The sequence below is a fragment of the Chelonoidis abingdonii genome, chromosome 19 (genome assembly GCF_003597395.2).
Source record: "Chelonoidis abingdonii isolate Lonesome George chromosome 19, CheloAbing_2.0, whole genome shotgun sequence".
Lineage (NCBI taxonomy): Eukaryota > Metazoa > Chordata > Testudines > Testudinidae > Chelonoidis > Chelonoidis abingdonii.
In genome coordinates, this window is record NC_133787.1 from 18,636,725 (window position 1) to 18,656,174 (window position 19,450).

General features: G+C 38.9%; 2 protein-coding genes across 2 annotated transcripts in view; one reads left to right on the top strand and one right to left on the bottom strand.

The window, feature by feature from the left end:
• Nucleotides 1-19,450, top strand: part of VPS35 (VPS35 retromer complex component) — a 252,384-nt gene that overhangs the window by 16,500 nt on the left and 216,434 nt on the right. The window lies entirely within an intron of this gene.
• The window catches only part of GPT2 (glutamic--pyruvic transaminase 2), a 39,620-nt gene that overhangs the window by 9,736 nt on the left and 10,434 nt on the right, over nt 1-19,450 (bottom strand). Inside the window, exons 3-8 of the mRNA XM_032778088.2 lie at nt 11,634-11,723; nt 9,630-9,738; nt 3,442-3,575; nt 1,686-1,929; nt 905-984; nt 143-279 (exon numbers count right to left, since the gene is read on the bottom strand). Coding sequence (XP_032633979.1) covers nt 143-279; nt 905-984; nt 1,686-1,929; nt 3,442-3,575; nt 9,630-9,738; nt 11,634-11,723 — 794 coding nt within the window. The remainder of the gene's footprint in view (nt 1-142; nt 280-904; nt 985-1,685; nt 1,930-3,441; nt 3,576-9,629; nt 9,739-11,633; nt 11,724-19,450) is intronic.

Here is a 19,450-nt window from a genome sequence, read left to right on the forward strand (position 1 = left end):
AGGTAACAGTAACAGAAGATACAAGATGACAACTCAGCTCACTATGTGAAAAAATCATCCTGCTTGACAAGAGGTAAGAGGAAGCTATTCTACTAAATACTGTGCAAGAGGTTATACAATAAAGAAATGAAGATGGACATACTCGCCCATGTATCCCTTGGAGGTGGAATGGAAGGATGCTAGCTCTACATTGGTGTAGTACTCTGGTCCCATCTCATACAGAACCTTTTTGAAGGAATGAAACTGACATTCTTCTGAGTAAATGTTATCTTGATAAACCTACACAATCAGAGGAAACATTATGCACTCTGCCCATATGTGAATAAATGATGGCATATTACACAGAATGTAAGTTGCTGAAGAAAGTTTGGGATGTACTAATGCTTGAAAGCATTTACAAGAGAGAAGTTACAGTTTCTTCAAGCATAACAAATGTATAGCTTATGCTATACTTAATTGAGTAGCCCTTGCAAGAAGAGTATTGAACTTTGATTTTGTATATTATTTCTAAACTTTTATGTTTTTCATCTGTGTACTCAATTCCCAATCCCCACCCCGCCCCAGCTCCAGTTTCCTTCCCTTTAATTATCTAAACCAATGGCTAATGTCACCCTATTTTTTGCAGGTCAAAACTAAGATGTTGTTCGAGTTTCTTTCTAGAGTTACATCCTTATTGGAGCCACTACCCTTTTCACCTAGATCAAGTCCAGCACACTCATTTTTCAAATTAACTCTTCAGGACTGAGAAGCTGGCTTTTTTGTTCACAACTTTTAGTATGCTCAATGTTAGAAATCAACAATCACACTTGTTGAGCACAAAGGAAGAGAACCGAGCACCTAGTGCTTCTGCTGCACTGCAGGTGTGTTCACCACAGAAAGGTATGTAGTCTTAATGCTCTACTACCTCATCAGCCAAAAGAAAGAGTTGCTCCTCCCAAGCAAAATGTATAACATCTTCAATGCACTTTCTACTTTGAACCTGACCTATAATTTAAAGTGAGAGAAGAAAAGTTGTAATTCAGGTTAATTAGTAGAGAACATATATACAGTCTTTTAAGTCTAGAACCAGGAAGCCTGCTACCTCTTCAATAAGTTGTCCCTCTTAGCTTTTATTTATTTTATTTTATTTTTTTAAGATATGGAAGCTGGGACATAAAACTCATTACAATCACTTATACGCTATATATACTCTATACAATATGTCTGGGATGGTGGGTGAGGAGTCTCCAATCACAACTGCTTGAGATATATTGTCTAAATTATAGGAGACAGCGAATTTGTGAGACATTCATTTTTAGACCCCTGTCAACAAGTCAGCTGAGGATAAGACTAGTCTTCTTTGGATAGCTTCTTCATTGCAGTTTACTCATGCTCTTACATGGGTAAGCCCAAAACTCTTTACCATGCACACACAAAATACTTAAACCCGGGTTTATATGTTCTTGCACCCAGGCTTGACTGCTTAGCTGGTAAATTATCTCAGTAAATTAAAACATGCTTAACTAAGTTTCAGGGTGACAAATTGGTTATATGGTAGGAATCTCTGCTTTTATCATTAGAGTACAGCTATACATGTGCAATGATAAGTCACAAGCAAGTTCTAAGCATGTATAGCAAAAAGAAAAAAAAAAAAAAGAGGTGAACAAAATAAATTTTGAAACATTTAAATCAAAACCATTACAAACCAGTGGGATTTCCTGGGTTGATGATGCACAGAACCTTTGGATTACAGTATGCTTTGGCTTCATTCAAGGAACGACGAAGTTCATTCACATCTAGTGCCCAGCAATTCTCTTCATCCAAGTAATAGTTCACCTGGATGGCATCTAGTTCAGATATGGCTGCTGAATACAAGGGGTATTGTGGGATTGGGATCATCACTCCAGTTCGGGATTTCCCTCCTCCTGAGACCAGGATCTTTAGAATAGTCTGGAAAAATGTAGGAATTTAAAGAAGAAAAAAAAAACCAGATGACAGCACAATTCACAGTATATTCTGGAACAACTTGCTGTGTGACTTTCTCCCGCTCTATAGGACTCAAAGCCTTAGCAAATTTCAGTTACAGAGGCGCAAAGTCACCAGCCTTCATGACAGTGACACTGCTAGTTCTGAATACTGAAGGACATTTATCTTTTAAGTCAAATAACATTTCACACCAACTGTTAGATAGAGAATGCAAGGTGTTTTATAACAAAAATTATGTAGCATATAACTATGGCCGAATACATCACATAAAGTCCTTTAAAAACAACCAACAGCTGCTCTCTTGCTGTAACTGCCAGCTGAAGCTGAAGGCTTATCACTGGAAAATTCAAACAAGCAACAAGGGTAGTACCAGTATAATCAAATATGGTTATATCCATTTATAGCTGATAAAGTTTTATGGAAAAACATGTAATGCTCACACTCCTGTCACACTGCCAAAGTGCAAAGTCTGGGAAACGGATTACAATGGATGAATCAATGAAGCTGCTGTAAATCAGAGTACTGTAATACCAAACTGTGCCACAAGATGTCATTTAAAAAAAGTTTTGCAAACTAGCTAAAAAAATAAAAATATGCACTACAGCAAAGCAAATCCAAGGAAATCTATCTTCAGCAACCATGCAAAGGATCAACATATATTAGTTACCTAGTAGAGATGGTCTTCATCTAAAGAACAAAAACTGCCTTGGAAACTTTGGGAATACTTTAAAGTGAATTGCTTAATGTACGAGGGCTGGCTATTGAAGGTGGCCCTTAGCGTGGGTTCCACTGAATCTACGCAACACATGGTTTCCTTAAAGCTCTCCAAGAATTCTCAGTCTGTGGGCTCTGGTTTCTCCAGCGAATAACATCCTCTTCTAAGCTTTAGCGTCTACACATTTTAGGCCTGGTCTACAATGGAAAATTAAGTTGGCTTAACTACATTGCTCAGGAGTGTGAAAAATCCATACCCCTGAGTGGCACAGCTAAGCTAACCTAGCACCCAGTATATACAGCTACTAGCTACTGTCTCTCATGGAGGTGAGTTATGTACACTGACGGGAAACCTCTCCCTTCAGCAGAAGTAGTGTCCTCACTGAAGCACTACAGCAACACATTTCAAGTACAGCCAAGCCCTTAGTCGTGTACAGCAAAATCTTCTAGCCAAGATGGCTAATGCTAGTCTCCTAAATCAATATTTAGTTACGTAAAATGCTTTAGACGGCCATATGAAGATTTTAGTATCCATGGGCCTGTTTCAGGACTCCTGTCTTTTGCTCACACATAACATAACTGACTTCAGAATCAATGGCATGGTGTATGTGAGAGATCAGACATACAATTGTGCAAAGAAGATGAGAATCATGCTCTATAGTCTATATTTCTTAAGGGTTATGTCTAATGTACCCTTTAGACATAACGTATTTTGTTTATGCACAGAATATATACATGTACACACAAACTTTTAACACCTACAGCAATTCCATCACTAGCCCCTGTGGTAAGGTATATATTATCTGGATCTGCAGGAACTTCTCCATCTCGTCTTTCAATGTACGCTGCAACATCTTCACGGATGCAATTTACACCTTGACTGGCACTGTAAGACCCTGTGAGAAATGGAGAATATGAGCAGATATTCAAATGTACACAATCTACAAACCTTAAATGCCCATCTTTGGGCCGTAACATTCCAAAGTTAAGAATCATAGAATATCAGGGTTGGAATGGACCTCATGAGGTCATCCAGTCCAACCCCCTGCTCAAAGCAGGACCAATCCCCAAACAGATTTTTGCCCCAAATCCCTAAATGGCCCCCTCAAGGATTGAACTCAGAACTCTGAGTTTAGCAGACCAATGCTCAAACCACTGAGCTATCCCTCCCCAAGGTTAGTAGTATATGAGGTAGTTTGGCTGTACGAGAGCTTTATTATTTCCCCAGTACAGCAGTTTTCTATAGTAGAAAATGAGGTGATACGTTCACAGTGCTGCAAGAGGAACACCGTCATGGCTGTAAACCTGAAATAAGCATCTCTGAAAGACAAAATAAATATGAAGATATTGGATTGCCAATATAAATTATCTAACATTTGCCTTGCCATATGGACAGAAACCCAATTCTTCCCTCTGACAATCGCCCAGCCATTTTATTGAAAGTCACCTAAAAGGTCAACCAACTTAATTTTTAAAATGGCCTGCTGTTTAAACAACAAGAGGAAGAAATAGAGGGAACCTGTATGAATGGAATAATAAAATATATTTTTTTAAAAAACATGCTGAAACTTCAAAGACTTTTAATTTCAGATTACCATGTGACACCACAGAACCATCCTGCCTTCCCATCTAAATTGCTTTTCAATTATCTGCAGGAGAAGCAGCTAGGTTAACCAAAAGTACAGTGTAAGGTTATGGTACACAAGCTTCTGATGAAGTTTGTAAATGGAGCTGTAACTTTCTTAAATAAAGGCAGTTTATTGGGTCCTAAATACACCATTGCTAAGTATGTGCAAAAAATAAACCTGCAGCAGACTGAAAGATGAATTCAAGGTATAAGGCCCAGGCCTGATGGAGGCTGAAGTGGTAAGTGCACAGCTAATTTAGCACAATGACATGAAGCTGCAAGATCTTCTTGGCTTTAAGCAGATTGCTGGATGGAGTGGGGTAATTGGACTTGGCTCACCTGAAGGTATGGTGCAAGTTTCCTTTGAGGATAAGGACTGAAAGGTCACATATGGAATGATCATTTTGTGAAAAGCTTCCCCCAGGAGTAATATGGTGGTTTGGGGTTTGTTTTTTTATCATTTTTCTGTGAGAGTTCATTCAAGGGTGTAATGATTATCTGGTTTCACCCACAACACTGCAAACAACATTTTTAACTACCATGTCATTTACACCTGCTCTGAGCAGGGTAAGTCAACAACTGTTAAAATACCAGCTGCCCTAAAGTTTCCCCTCAATGGTGGCAACAGTGGAAAGTGTTAGTTAGAATGGTTGGCCCAGACAAAGCTGATTTTGAACTGATTTTGAAATACAGTTTGACCACTTCCATGTTGGACTGCCAAACCTGTTCAAGAAGCCAGTTTTACTGTAGCTGTAATTTGAGCACAGTTCCTCAGACCATAAAGGTATGTGTGGAAGGGCCATGTTTACAAAAAACAACAGGAAGAAGCAGCAAAAAAGGAAAACATTGAACCCTCAGCACTATGGCAGGGGCAGCTCCCAGTCAGAAAAGTTTAAAAACCTCATTTTAGACAAGCATTTACGTGGGCTAATCAGCTAAGTGAGATTGGTGACTGACGCACTATTCTGAAAACCTACAAATGAATATCAGACTTTGTCTGTCGGCGCTACAGGTTTTAAATATTTATTGTTATAGTTAATCAGATGGGCAGTTGCTCTTTAACGCACATGATACTATAGAATCACCTTCCAGTCACGAACATACAGAATGTCTGTTTATCCACTGACATTTGTGTAAGTTTTGCAAGCTTAGTCATTTATATAATTTTAAAACGTTAATGTTCTAAATGATCATTTTGTCTGAAGATTAAGATTGCTTTCAGCAATCAGAACCCTGCTTACACTGACCAACTGCAAGTACTTTGAAAATATGCTTATTCTGGAAAAAGATTCCTGCACATAGTCTATAAATTTTTCAAAGATCATCCATACTCTGTGAAACGAAAAGAATTTCACATTCAGGTTGCACAGGCTAATAGACCTAACATGGGACTGATATCAGGAGACAAATAAATTCTAATCCTGGTACTACCACTGATGTGATTTTGGCCAAGATTTTGTCATGGATATTTTTGGTAAAAGTCATGGACAGGTCACAAGCAATAAAGAAAAATTCATGGAAACTGTGACCTGTCCGAGACTTTTACTAAAAATATCTGTGACATAATGGAGATCTGCAAGTCTCCACGCCGCCTGCAGCAGGGCAGCTACGCAGAGTCTGGGAGCTCCCACTATGGGTTGGGTGTTGGAGCCCCAAAGCCCTCACTGCCCACAACTGGGAGCTGCGAGGGCCCCACCACCTACAGCAGCTGGGAGCTGTGGGATAGCCCTGCCACTTGCAGCTCCCAGGGTCCCTCCTGCTGCCTACAGTGGCCAGGAGCAGTGGGGTAACCCCACCACCTGCAGCAGCCGGGAGCTGCGGGGTACCCCTGCTGTCTGCAGCTCTGGGTGCCCACAGTGGCCCCAGAACTTGGGACTTTCCCTGCAGACCGTGGTGGCCAGGAGCTGCTGAGTTCCCCCGCCACTCATGACAGCTGAAAATCTGTGGGTTGCCCCTGCCACCGCCTCCCTGCTCCCACGGGCAGTGGGGTACCTTGCAGCTCCTGACCACCACAGACTGAAGTCACGGAGGTCTCTGGAAATCATGGATTCCGTGACTTCCAGTGACCTCCATGACTAAACACCTGAGCCACAGAACAAAACATTTCCCCAGCTTGTAGTTTAGGCATAGGCATGTTGTACAAAAAGTTCAGTTGAATCCATGGACAGATTCACATTATTTTTCATAGCATGGCTCACTATTTAACAGAGATCACAAGAGACCCCTAGTAGGAAAGAACTCAAGTATTTTTATTTTTTAATGCAATGTAGCAGCTGGAAGTGAGGAGAGCCGGCACCATGTGTCCAAACTCTTCTCCATGAACCACCAGGAACTGCTCAACAGACCAGGGTGGGAGTCCCTGGTTTAGTAAATGGGATTATAACAAATTCCATAAAACGTAAAAACAGTAAGCAAAAAAATCTGCTAAACAGAACTAGGAGAGGAGTTCAGAAGACCACATAAAAACCAACACAAAAAAAGATGAAAGTATGAACTACATGTAAACAAAAAGACAAAAATGAAAGCTGAATTGACACTGGATGAACCGTTTGACATTCTTTGTGCCTGACTACTAACCAAACCACTAATTATATTCTATTGTATTATTTTATAGCACCTACTACGATAGCAATGAGGCACTGCAATCACGAATATTAAGAGATACATCAGTTACTCTAATATGTACTTTGAAATGATACCCTTAGTCTCTTTTCAGGTCTGTCAGATTCTTCAGATTCTGTGCAATACCCCCTGGCTAGAGCACTATATTTAGAATAGTAACTCAAACATGACTTCCCAGATACAAGCAGCGGGCTGAGCTGCTGGATGGCCAAAAATGAACTGGCCCACTGAGTAGGTAAAGGTTGGTTTTAGGGCTGTCAAGCGATTAATTTTTTAATTGTGATTAATTGCACAATTAATTGCACGGTTAAACAATAATAGAATACCATTTATTTAAATATTTTTGGTGTTTTCTACATTTTCAAATATATTGATATAAATTACAACACAGAATACAAAGTGTACAGGGCTCACTTTATTTTTTATTACAAATATTTGCACTGTAAAAAAAAAAAATAGTATTTTTCAATTCACCTAATACAAGTACTGTAGTGCAATCTCTTTACCATGAAAGTTGAACTGTACAAATGTAGAATTATGTACAAAAAAAAAAACTGCATTCAAAAATAATACAATGTAAAACTTTAGAGCCTACCAATCCACTCAGTCCTACTTCAGCCAGTCGCTCAGACAAACAAGTTTGGTTACAATTTGCAGGAGATAATGCTTTCTGCTTTTTGTTTACAATATCACCTGAAAGTAAGAATAGGCGTTCGCATGGCACAGTGGTAGCTGGCATTGCAAGATATTTACGTGCCAGATGCGCTAAACATTGACATGTCCCTTCATGCTTCAACCACCATTCCAGAGGACATGCGCCCATGCCGATGATGGGTTCTTCTTGACAACAATCCAAACCAGAGAAGACCAATGCATGTTCATTTTTATCATCTGAGTCAGATGCCACCAGCAGAAGGTTGATTTTCCTTTTTGGTGATTCGGGTTCTGTAGTTTCTGCACCAGAGTGTTGCTCTTTTCAGATTTCTGAAACCATGCTCCACATGTCATCTCTCTGAGATTTTGGACGGCAGGCACTTCAGATTCTCAAGCCTTGGGTCAAGTGCTATTTTTAAAAATCTCATATTGGTACCTTTGCATTTTGTCAAATCTACTGTGAAAGTGTTCTTAAAATGAACAACGTGCTGGGTCATCATCTGAGACTGCTATAACATGAAATGTATGGCAGAATGCAGGTAAAACCGAACAGGAGACATACAGTTCTCACCCAAGGAGTTCAGTCACAAATTTAATTAACACTTTTCTTTTTTTTTTAAACGAGCATCATCAGCATGGAAGCATGTCCTCTGGAATGTTGGCCAAAGCATGAAGGGGCATACAAACCTTTAGCATATTTGGCATGTAAATACTTTGCAACGCTGGCTACAAGAGTGCCATGCGAACAACTAGTCTCACTTTCAGGTGACATTGTAAATAAGCAGGCAGCAGTATCTCCTGTAAATGTAAAGAAACTTGTTTGTCTCAGCAATTGGCTGAAGTAGGACTTAGTGGACTTGTAGGCGCTAAAGTTTTACATTGTTTTGTTTTTGAGCGAAGTTATGTAACCAAAAAATTCTACATTTGTAAGTTACACTTTCATGACAGATTGCACTACAGTACTTGTATGAGGTGAATTGAAAAATACTATTTCTTTTGTTTATCATTTTTACAGTGCAAATATTTGTAATAAAAATTATTAAGTGAGCACTATACACTTTGTATTCTGTGTTGTAATAGAAATCAATATATTTGAAAAATGTAGAAAAACATCCAAAAGTATTTAATAAATTTCAATTGGTATTCTATCGTTTAACAGTGCGATTAATTTTTTTGAGATAATCGTGGGAGTTAACTGTGATTAATCGACAGCCCAATTTGTTTTTATTTATTTCTATATTGTATATATGCACATGGGCCTTTGGGAGGGACACGAGGCTCAAGACAACTGTTTTGGAGCCTCAACATGTTCTTTTAGCGCACTTTGTCTTGTAAACGTGGTTGATTTCAGCTGTCACAAGAATGACTACAAGGACAATGGTAGAATAGATTTTACAATCAGGTGTATGTGCAATTTATATACCTTAGACCAGGGGCTCTCAAACTTTTTTCCAATAGGCATTGTGCCACACTATTAACAGCTCTTGAGGAAAATTATTAATTTTAATTATTACATACAACCTATCACACTGTAAATAAATAACATACGTTTTCTTTTCATTTTAATGTAAACAATCATAATTATAGAAATCCCTAGCAATATGCACTCAAAGAAATGTTTCAAGATCTTTGAAACCAAACAATTTGGCTGGAGAATGCAGTTGCACTGGTGGCCCACCCTGGGAACCTCTGCCTTAGACAAATGAACAGAATATGGGTCATTTTTCTGAGTGCCCATATACAATGACAATGGGCTATCCAGAAATGTGTATATAATAACCATCTTGCTGAGAAGTTTGCTTATTGCTTGACCTCTCAACAGCATGCACCAGTGGTTGCCTACCATCTTTTGCATCAGCCCCCATCTTGTTAGTAGAGAATCTTGTAAACACTCCGTGTTCACAATTCCATGGACCACTTCCTCCCCACCCAAGTACATCTAATGACATCCTTTCTAAAAGGCCCATCGCTACACAAGCTTAAGATATTAAAACAGAAAATATCAGACCTATAACTAAAAACAATTGAGGCTAGATAAAAATCTTACCTAAGCTATTCCCTCCACACCCCTGCAAGATCCGTCTGGCTCTCCTCTTAGAGTCTTCTGGGAAGCTTGGGCTGTCCAATAGGTTTGGGTATGTACAAAGTGCAACCACCTACAGTACCAAGAAAAACTTTGTAAACTGACTATTGCTATCAGTTGCTCCATGCCACTGATTGGTTATTTTTAAGTTGTTAATATGAAAGTTAGCTCCTTTGAGATGAAGGATATCAATAGATTAGGTCTCAAACTATTTAAAAAAAAATATTCCCCCCTCCCTCTCTCAAAACATAAAAAGCGTAAATATTTGTCATCAGAGTTTGGAACTAATTACTAATGCTGAGAGCAGCAAATGCCTTTTTCTTATTTGTATTACAGTTGATTGAGATTGGGGCCCCACTGAGCTAAGCACTGTACAACCATATAGCAAGAGATCATTCCTGCCCTGAAAAATGTACATTCTCAACAGAAAAAGGGCTAAAGAAATAGTTATTTCTAGCACCATTTTACTGATGAGGATAAGACGACTTGCCCAAGGTCACTCAGGAAGCCTGTGGAAAAAATGGGAAATAACCCGGGTCTCCCGAGTCCCAGCCCTAGTCATACTTCTCTGAAATAACCTTTGCAGTTTTTATTTTACTAATTTGAATTGCTAAAAGGTATTTAAATAAGAAATGAAGGGAGAGCAGAGGGTATAAGTGGAACTGTGCTCTAAAGGAAATAAACTATGATGAAGAAATTTAAGCCACAGTGAGGGAAATCAAGAGGTCCCTACTGAAAGCAGCTTTAATTTGTCTCAATTTCTGCCTCGTTTTCCATGCATTCACCAGGATGACATGTATGGGCCATAGTATCCTTCCTGGTCAGCGATGGTAGCAGAATTAATGCATGTACGTATATCACAGGGAGAAGAGATCCCTGAATTCAGAGCTAAGTTCTTTGATGTTTTAGTTGATCAGAGTTAATTTGTTATGAGTTGTGGTCCTTTATTATCTTTATGAAAGATAATGGAGTTTGCTAAATGACTTAAAAAATATATACATTTAGAAAATGGTGAGCTGCACTGTATTTATCATTTGTGTTTGTACAACGTGTAGTACAATGTGGCCCCAGTCCTGATTGGGACCTTTGAGTGATGCCATAATATTAATAAATAAAATGCAATTTGAGGATTTTACACATGTAAGTGCATAAAATGTTAACGTACTTGTAGCTACAAGTCTTTAATTGTTCTTGCTTTGGTATAGTTTCTACAATAGAAATCATGCCTGGATGCTAAACATATTCTTCAAAACTAGCCTAGAGCTGTTATGATATTAAGGTCCTTAAAAGATGCATGCAACCCAATTTACGCATGCAAATACCCTTGTGCACACTAGATTAACTATTTGTGAACAGAGGTCTGCTATGCATTTAACTCCCCACGTGCATATACAAATACTTGAACCGCAGGCTCAGAAATGGTATTTGAACACACAAATCAGGCACATGCAACTGAGTGTGTACAACTGTTTGTACACACCTTTGAAGATTCAGGCCCTAAAAGGACACTGTTGGATTAAAAACAGTCTATTTTCTCCTTACCTATATTATCAATAACTAGTTTTCTGGCAGAGGATGTGAGCAAAGGGCCAGGAGAGGGCATGCCAGGAGGTGAACATTTCAGGAGCGTAAAAGAGGGAGAATACTGTAGGCAAACTATTGGAGTTTTGATGGTAGAGGCACTACTGGAAAAGCTGAACTGGCAGCTCCATGTATCACGTCCCATGTATGAATGGAAGTAACGTCCATTCACACAAGCAAACAAGTAACTAAGCATGAAACATGCATAGGCTATAAAGCACAACGGGTAACATAGTGAAAAAACAATTGAGTAGTTTTGTTTTAGTCATATTGGGGGAATCAAGTGTTTAGCTACAACAAATTTCTCTAGCAAACCATGTCTGAAATTTTGTGATATTCTATAGAGGAAACAAAATTAGAAACAATATTATTTTATAAAATTATTACCTGACGAAGGAAAGTGATGGGCTGCTGTCCCATTGCATGTGCATCACCAATGTTGGCCTTAATGACCTCAGTAAAAGGCTTTTTGATTCCCTGAAGTGAGACAATGCACTGTTAGTTCTAAAGTACACCAAGTTTTTCTATATACCATTTATTTTACCCTTAACTGTATCGGTTTAAAAACAACTATAATTAAAGCAGTACAACCCCAGAGTGTTGACACAGTTATACTGGTGTAAAGGTGATTATATTGGTATAGCTTATTTATATCTTATTTATTATAATGCAATAACAATAATTAGTAATATATAACTTTTTCACTGCATTCTTCATCAACAGATCTCACAGCACTTTACAAAAGAAATACAGGATACATTTTCAAAGCATGGCCTCTAGTTTTACCCACACATTTGCAATACAAAAGATGGATTTGAATGTATGTGTGTGTGTAGTTCTGGGCACAGACTCAAAGAAAAAAAGGTGGACTTTGAGGTCCTTGGAAAAATGTTCCCTCTTTCCCCGCTAATAATAAAATAAAGTATTATTATTATTATTGTTGTTTATTTATTATTATTTAGCTAGAACAGAGGTTGTGCTTAAAGAAAGATGTCCCTAAGCTGCTGTGACCCTAGGAGTCCTTCAATACCAGCTGGCAGAGGGTACACCACACCATAACTCCTGTTAGGCTGGACACATGCATTGCACCAACACCTTATTGTCATAAAAGGTGTTACGTAAGGTATCATATGCAAACCAGGAACATGCAGGTCATTAGTATTATTGCATAATGTATGTACAGGTGATGTATAAAGAATTATAAACGTGTGCTGAAAATTTGTTAAAAGATACTCCGCAAGCAATGCATAAACCCAGCCTGTCCTAGAGAAAGGAATGTTATTTTGCCTCTTTTCCTGTGGCTACAGTGTAAATTGAGCCAGGAAATATCTCAGAGAACAATGAAAGATACATCTGCATAGAAGGAAAACAAAGTCATGGAGCTAAATGAGCAGGAAAAACCATTTTAATAATCACGATGGAAGATGGAGCCTGCACCCCTAGGAAAACTTCCTGGCTCTTGAAATGGAGACCGTAGACTTTGGGAAGTATAAACAAACGCAAAGAGCCATGTTAGCATCTATCGTCTATGGCAGTGTTTCCCAAACTTTAACAACCTGTGAACCCCTTTCACTAAAATGTCAAGTCTCGCGATCCCCCTCCTAAAAATGAATATTTCCAAAGATCTTCTCCTTTACCTGAGTATAAATTACAAAACCAATTATCTTGGAAATATACAGTTTGTTTTTATGACATGCTTATTACACACTATGTATTATTTATCATTACAGTATTTTTATTACATTATGAAAATGGCAACACTCTTCCAAGGTCTCACTTTCATAGCTTGTATCACTTTGAATAAGCCTGTTATAAGACAAGGCTCCTATGTTTCATCAAGGAGTATCAGATGTGAAACAGCATGAAGGGATTTAAGAAGTCAACTCAAAGAGTTCCTCCTACGCAAGCATTCAGTTCTTGAGCAGTCCAGGCAAACGATGCATGTTACAACAAAGCTTAAACTTGTTCATAATAATTTTAAAAACAATACTAGCTGCCTATTTAATTTTAAAAACAGCAAAAAATATCCACCTCCGTTTCCATGTCTTATAAGGATTCTTGAAGTTTAAATCTCCTCAGTGTGATAGATATGGTTGCTTTGATCTGCTTAGTTCTTGGAAGTCCAGGGGCTCCAGGCTGCTGGCCCCGTGCTGCCCAGGGTTCCTAGGGACAGCTCTGTCTGCCATTAGGGAATTTTTTCCCCCAAGAACCCCCTGTAACATTTTGTGAACCCCGAGGGGTTCCTGAACCCCAGTTTGGGAGCCACTGGTCTAGGGGACAAAGGGGAAGTGGTGCCCACTGAGCTAATGAAAAGTGGATCCTCTTAGCCTGAAAACCAAGAGTAGCTGGAACTGAGAAACCTGTTTAGACAAAGATTGCAATGTGCTGAAGTTAAGTTTTAGTCACTAAAAAGCACTTTTTGTTTTGTTTTACTTTAAACCATATCCGTGTCTTTTATTCTTACTTATCACCAGGGGTACTAGAAATCCATTTGTGACAGAAGAACAAGGAATTTGTGTTTTTATAGAGAACCTTTAGTTTTTATACGTTGTGAAAAAATAAAAACATACATTAACTATTAACTACATTTTACTGAAAGTTCCAGTGTCACTTATACAATGTCCGTAATCTCTCCCTCTTGTGGCTGATTTTTGATTGCGCTTTAAATTTACATAGCTAGACATACTCCAATAAACTGCTTCTGGCATACAGAGGTTATTCAATGGCGTACAGGGATGCATGTTTTCATGCAACTCATTTTTCACTTCAGCCTCCAGACGTGGGTAATTAAAGTTATGAAAAGATGCTGAAAATGTTTTTAAAAAATGACCCCATAAGATCATGTCACTGAGTTTGGCAAGGACATATTTCATATTGATGGTAGGCTTCTAACCTGCTTAAAAATTTTAAATATAACAATAAACATTTTATTCTACTGATATCTCTATATATTGTGACTAGGGAAACTAAAGTTCAGCTTTTTATTTTAACTGCAGAAAAACATGATTTTTATTTCTTTTATTGGAGAATTTTGGAGTTTTTTTATCACAGAAAACTAGGATCCCTGCTTATCATATAAATATCTGTTTTTTGTTAATAAACATATTCTTGTTTTATTATAAAACTATCTCAGTTCTGTGTATCAAACTGAAGGGCGAAGTCCTCAGCTAAATTAACAGAATGTGTGATCTGTCTCTGTGGAGGCAATAAACTTAACTTCTCCTGAGGGTCCAGTAAGAGAGACTGGACACTACAGAGGAGATAGTTTTGGGGAGACTCAGGACTGGAAAGACTGTTGGTCTTAACCTAAGGAATAACCAGGCTGGTGGAAGCCAGGATGAGGCCACTGTACTCTGAGCATGGTATCAGGGCTCTGAGCCAATGTGGCAAGCACACAAGCACCTGGGGTCACACGGCCGAAGGTGACACAACCTCTTACTGGTTTGGGTGACCCCCCCCCCATAGTGTTACACTTGCATAACGAGTAACAAACTCTAGAAAAAAAAATGTTTCAGCACATATTTGAAGTCATTACATACCAGTTTAGGAAGAGTTTAGAAATATTTTATAAGTATTTTTAGGCCTGGTCTACACAGGTTTTGACCTGAGTTTAAAGATGCATGCTGCCAACAATGCATAGAAATTAAAGAGAACCTTTCCTGTTTCCTATGAAACAGAATTTAGCAATAGTTGCTAGATTCTATTATGGCCCAACTGAGTTTTAGATAAAGTTTGATCTAGCTTCTGTTGACACGGCTAAACCATGGTGAAATCAAGTTTAAATGGTGGCCTTGGTAGACACCAAGGCTACAATACACTTTTAAAATGGATTTCATGCCCATCTGGCCCCTGTCCACACTAGCCAGCTCAGTCATGAGCCCAGTCACACACTTCTTACTTGAACAGTTTTGTCTGAGTAAGCAGTGAAGCATAAGGTCATAATCAGAACCCCTCTCATCCACAGCCCGCTTTAAATAGGTCTCATAAAGCAGTGTTATAACTCAGCTGAAAGCCCCACTGTAGACTGAGCCTTTGGGTTCAGAGAGTTTTGATTCTATGACAGCTTTGTTTGCAGTGGCATACTGCAAATGGCCAGAGACAAGCAGTCCAATACACCAGAACACAGTTTTGTGGTAAGGTAATGAAAATCTTAAATTGCACATCATCACATGCATTATTCACCCTGCGCCAAAGCAACAAAAGTCTTACACCTCTGCCCCATAATATTATCTCAGGTAAAAGAATAGTTATAGAACCTGCTGGCGGGCCATGGGGAAAGAGAAGCCAGTCAGGAAATGTCAGCAGGTGATGCAATGAAGACCATAATGCCCCTATCTACCTAGAGATCCTCCATAACAAGGCCCTTATACATTTCTGGCCATTCTGTAACTTATTTCCCACCCCTTCTTCCTCTCCAGACTGGACCTGAAACTACATCTGTGAGGTGGGCAGGATGAAAGGAGAGCACTTGGGGTCAGCAGTTGTGGAGCAGATTGGTTGGGATAACTGAACAGGAGAGAGGGAAGGGAGGGGAAGCAGGATGATGAGGAAAATAAAAAACAGGAAATAAATGTAAACAAATTTAGTTCTTTTGATTGATTGTTTATGCACAGTCTGCCTAATTAACGTTTGTGTCTTGTCTAGTTAGACTGCAAGCTCTATGGCTAGAAAATGTGTCATACTACATTATGTGTTTGCACAGATAGTAGGACAGTGCGGCCATGTGGGGATTTTAGATGTTAACTAGTGTAAATGTTAATAGTAAAAACACTAGCATTTAAAATGTTTGATCTGTGAAATCTAAACAGCTGACTTTTTTGTAGCCATACTTCTCCTATGACAGTGGTTCTCAAACTTTTGTACTGGTGACCCCTTTCACATAGCAAGCCTCTAAGTGCGACCCCCCCTTATAAATTAAAAACACTTTTTTATATATTTAACACCATTATAAATGCTGGAGGCAAAGTGGGGTTTGGGGTGGAGACTGACAGCTTGCAACCCTCCCATGTAATAACCTTGTGACCCGTGTGGGGATCCCAACCCCCAGTTTGAGAACCCCTGTCCTATGAGGAATTCAATCTATTATGAGAATAGAGGAAAAGCACTTGAACCTTAACTTGTAAATCAGAATCAGAGCTCTCTTTAAAAGGAAAAAAAATATAGAAAAAAAAAAAAAAGCTTTAAGTGCACTGGTTTGTAGGACCAGGCAATGCGACTGTCTTCTTTTGTCTGCATCAAGTGTTATGAATAGGACTTACGTTACTGTTACATTTCTTTATCAAGAAGTCAGTGGGCATTAATATAGAGACTGGATGTGGTGAAGGTAACAGTGGTCACCATGGGACTAAGATCTTAGTCGATTTCTGTTACTGCAGTTAATGCCATTCAGAGACAGGCAAACGATAAAACATTCAAGCTTCCTTTGAAACGGAGCAGGTAGAGAAGCAAGACACAGCTGAAGGTCTTACTTACCCTGACTCGACAGACTCAAAGAATGTGTTTTTCAAAATTTTAAGCCAACACAATTTAAAAGACACACCCTTTTTGCTTGTCAAGACGGAGCCTTCTGGATTTACACAAGAGAAGTGATTGGAATGAATTACAGATCCTTCATAATTCAAAATCTGATTTTTAGGGTTCAATAATTTTACTGGACCTGAATTACATCCTTTCCTGCTCCTCAGCATCAAGTATCATTTCTAACTAATAAAATAATGGATTGGGAATATGTTGCTTTCTTCAAATAAGCTGGAGATCCACAGAGAACAAAGGCCATTTTCATGTGATTTTAAGTTTAAAATTACAAACAAAAAGGCACAAAGAAATGGCCAAAATCAGCTCTGGAGAATGTAGCCAAAACTCCTGTTGACAGTAACGGCAGTTGTTCTTGCTTACAACAAGGCTGGATTTGGTTCACTGTGTAAGAGTTGGAATTTTGCCTTAGAGTAAGACACTATATTATGCTTGTTTTGAGATGTAAAACACAGTTCAAAGGGACCACATAACAGTTCCCCAGCCATATAGTAACAAAACTGGAACAGAAACATCTTGACAAACAAGACAAATGACCAACACAAACAAGTCATGCAGCTTGTCACTTTTCATCCATAAATGCTACAGCATTCCTTGGTTTAAAAAAAAAAAAAAAAAAAAAAAAAAAGGAGGTATACAGAAGCCACTTCTTCATTGAAATGCAAGAGACAAGCCTTTCCGCAGGTAAAGCAGGGCTCCCAGGTTAGACTGTAAAGGGAGGGAGGAAGGGAGGGATTAGTTTAATGGGGTCTAGCCAACCTCATAGCACTTAAGAGCCTGAATTGCAGAAAAGTAAATCTATTACCTGCTTCTTAAATCTAGGCTATGACTTCCCTGCCAAAAAGTGTATGGGGGAGTTGGTTTGAGTTTTTTTTAAAAGCACAAAAATTATCTCACTGTAAAATCCCAGTAGAGACAAGGTACCTGTAGTTTTTACCGTGCAGCTAGACAAGGTCAACACTATACCTTCCCCTGCTCATGACTGACTGCGGCTAACTTACTTCATGGTAAAACTACAGTGTCTTGTCTCCACTGGGATTTTACAGCTGGATGGCTAATGCACATTAGTCATCCCACAGTAGAAACCTACCTTTCTTTAGCAGTAAAGATAGAACCCTAGTTAGTTAACCAACAAGAGGCATCAATTCCTTAGAACCCTGTCTGTCACACATGCCCTCACCTTTCCTCACTCTGGAGTTAACATAGCGGTGGAAATCTGTCAGAGGAATGTAGGAAACAGGAATAAATTTATGCATAACACAATTGTAATCTTTTCCATTTCTCCTTCAAGGTGTCCTCCCCCCCCACTTTTTTTTTTTTTTAAAATGAAGAAAGTGCCAGAAGTTGTGCAAATCTAGGTCTGGAAATAGATGTTGCATTGACAGCTCTGTATACTGAAAAAGTGTTTTGTGGGAGGGGGAAAAGAGGAGGGTGCAAGGTGCGATTAAGAACCAGTGAACACAATAAGCTGTTGTGCAAGTGTCCAAGTGCTTTACCTTAAATCTGAGGATGAAAGACTCGCTTTTTAGCCCTTCTGCTGAGATTGTCAACAAGAGGGATAATTGCAGGGATGGTGGGTTTTGACTGGAACTGGACTGAAATTATGATAGGCAATAACTTTCAGTTGCTACCTTCCTGGGCTGGGTTTCAACTGGCAACCTAGAAACAAAAAGGTTCCATCATCCCAATTAACACTCCCTTTCCCCAGTCTGTGTGTCATCTCCTTTGGAATAGGCTCAGTTTGCCTCTTCTACCCCTGCAGCTCTCCTACTTTCATTGAAATCCCCACTATCCCTTTAAGAAACCAGATCAGCAAATGCTTCTTATTTTCAGTCTTTGCCCATTCTTGTCTATCTCTCCTTGTTTCACCTTCATCACCATCTCCTTCTCTCTCCTCTCACAGGTCTCAGCTCTCTAGCTGTGCCCGCATTAGAGAACCATTTCTTTTTTTAATTCCTGACATTAAACCAGGCCTGTCTGTGTTGTGGATTGCACAAATAAGAGGTTACATAATTAATGGGAAGAGAAGACAAAAAAATTTCACCACAATTGAACTGCGTACCCCAGAGGCCAAGTACTTAAAAAAATGACCTAAAAAGCACCACCCTTGGGCACCTAACTAATAGGAACTTCAAGGCCTGAATTAGCATTCTAATCTTCTGTTATTAAATCAGCTCTCAGGAGCAAAAAAACCTGACCTGCTTACCACAGAGCATGGTTTTGAGTTTGTGTTATGCATGTATAATTCAAGCTGACATGAACTGTAATTGATGGGGAAGCAAAATGAGGAGTCTGGATTCTGACTTGAAATAGCAGTGATGAACCTTAATGTCCCCTGGACTAGGATGAGGTAACTGGTGGTACTAAGAGCCAGTGGCTAGACTACAAACAACAGGAGTATGTTGCAAAAGATGATTATTTTTATTTAAATGTATCAGCAAGATTCCAGTCAGAGGAATGTCCATGAAAATAAAATTAAAAAAAGTAAGATTTAATTTTAACATTTTTAAATAAAGGAATTATATAACATTCAGTACATGTGATTAGGCCTCCCAGTAAAGAAACTCCTAAATTATAGTGGAATATCTTGGAAAAGATTTGCCATTATATTTAATGAGAAGACTGAATTATTGTGTCTTGTGGATTGCATTCTGCTGAACATATATGGCAGT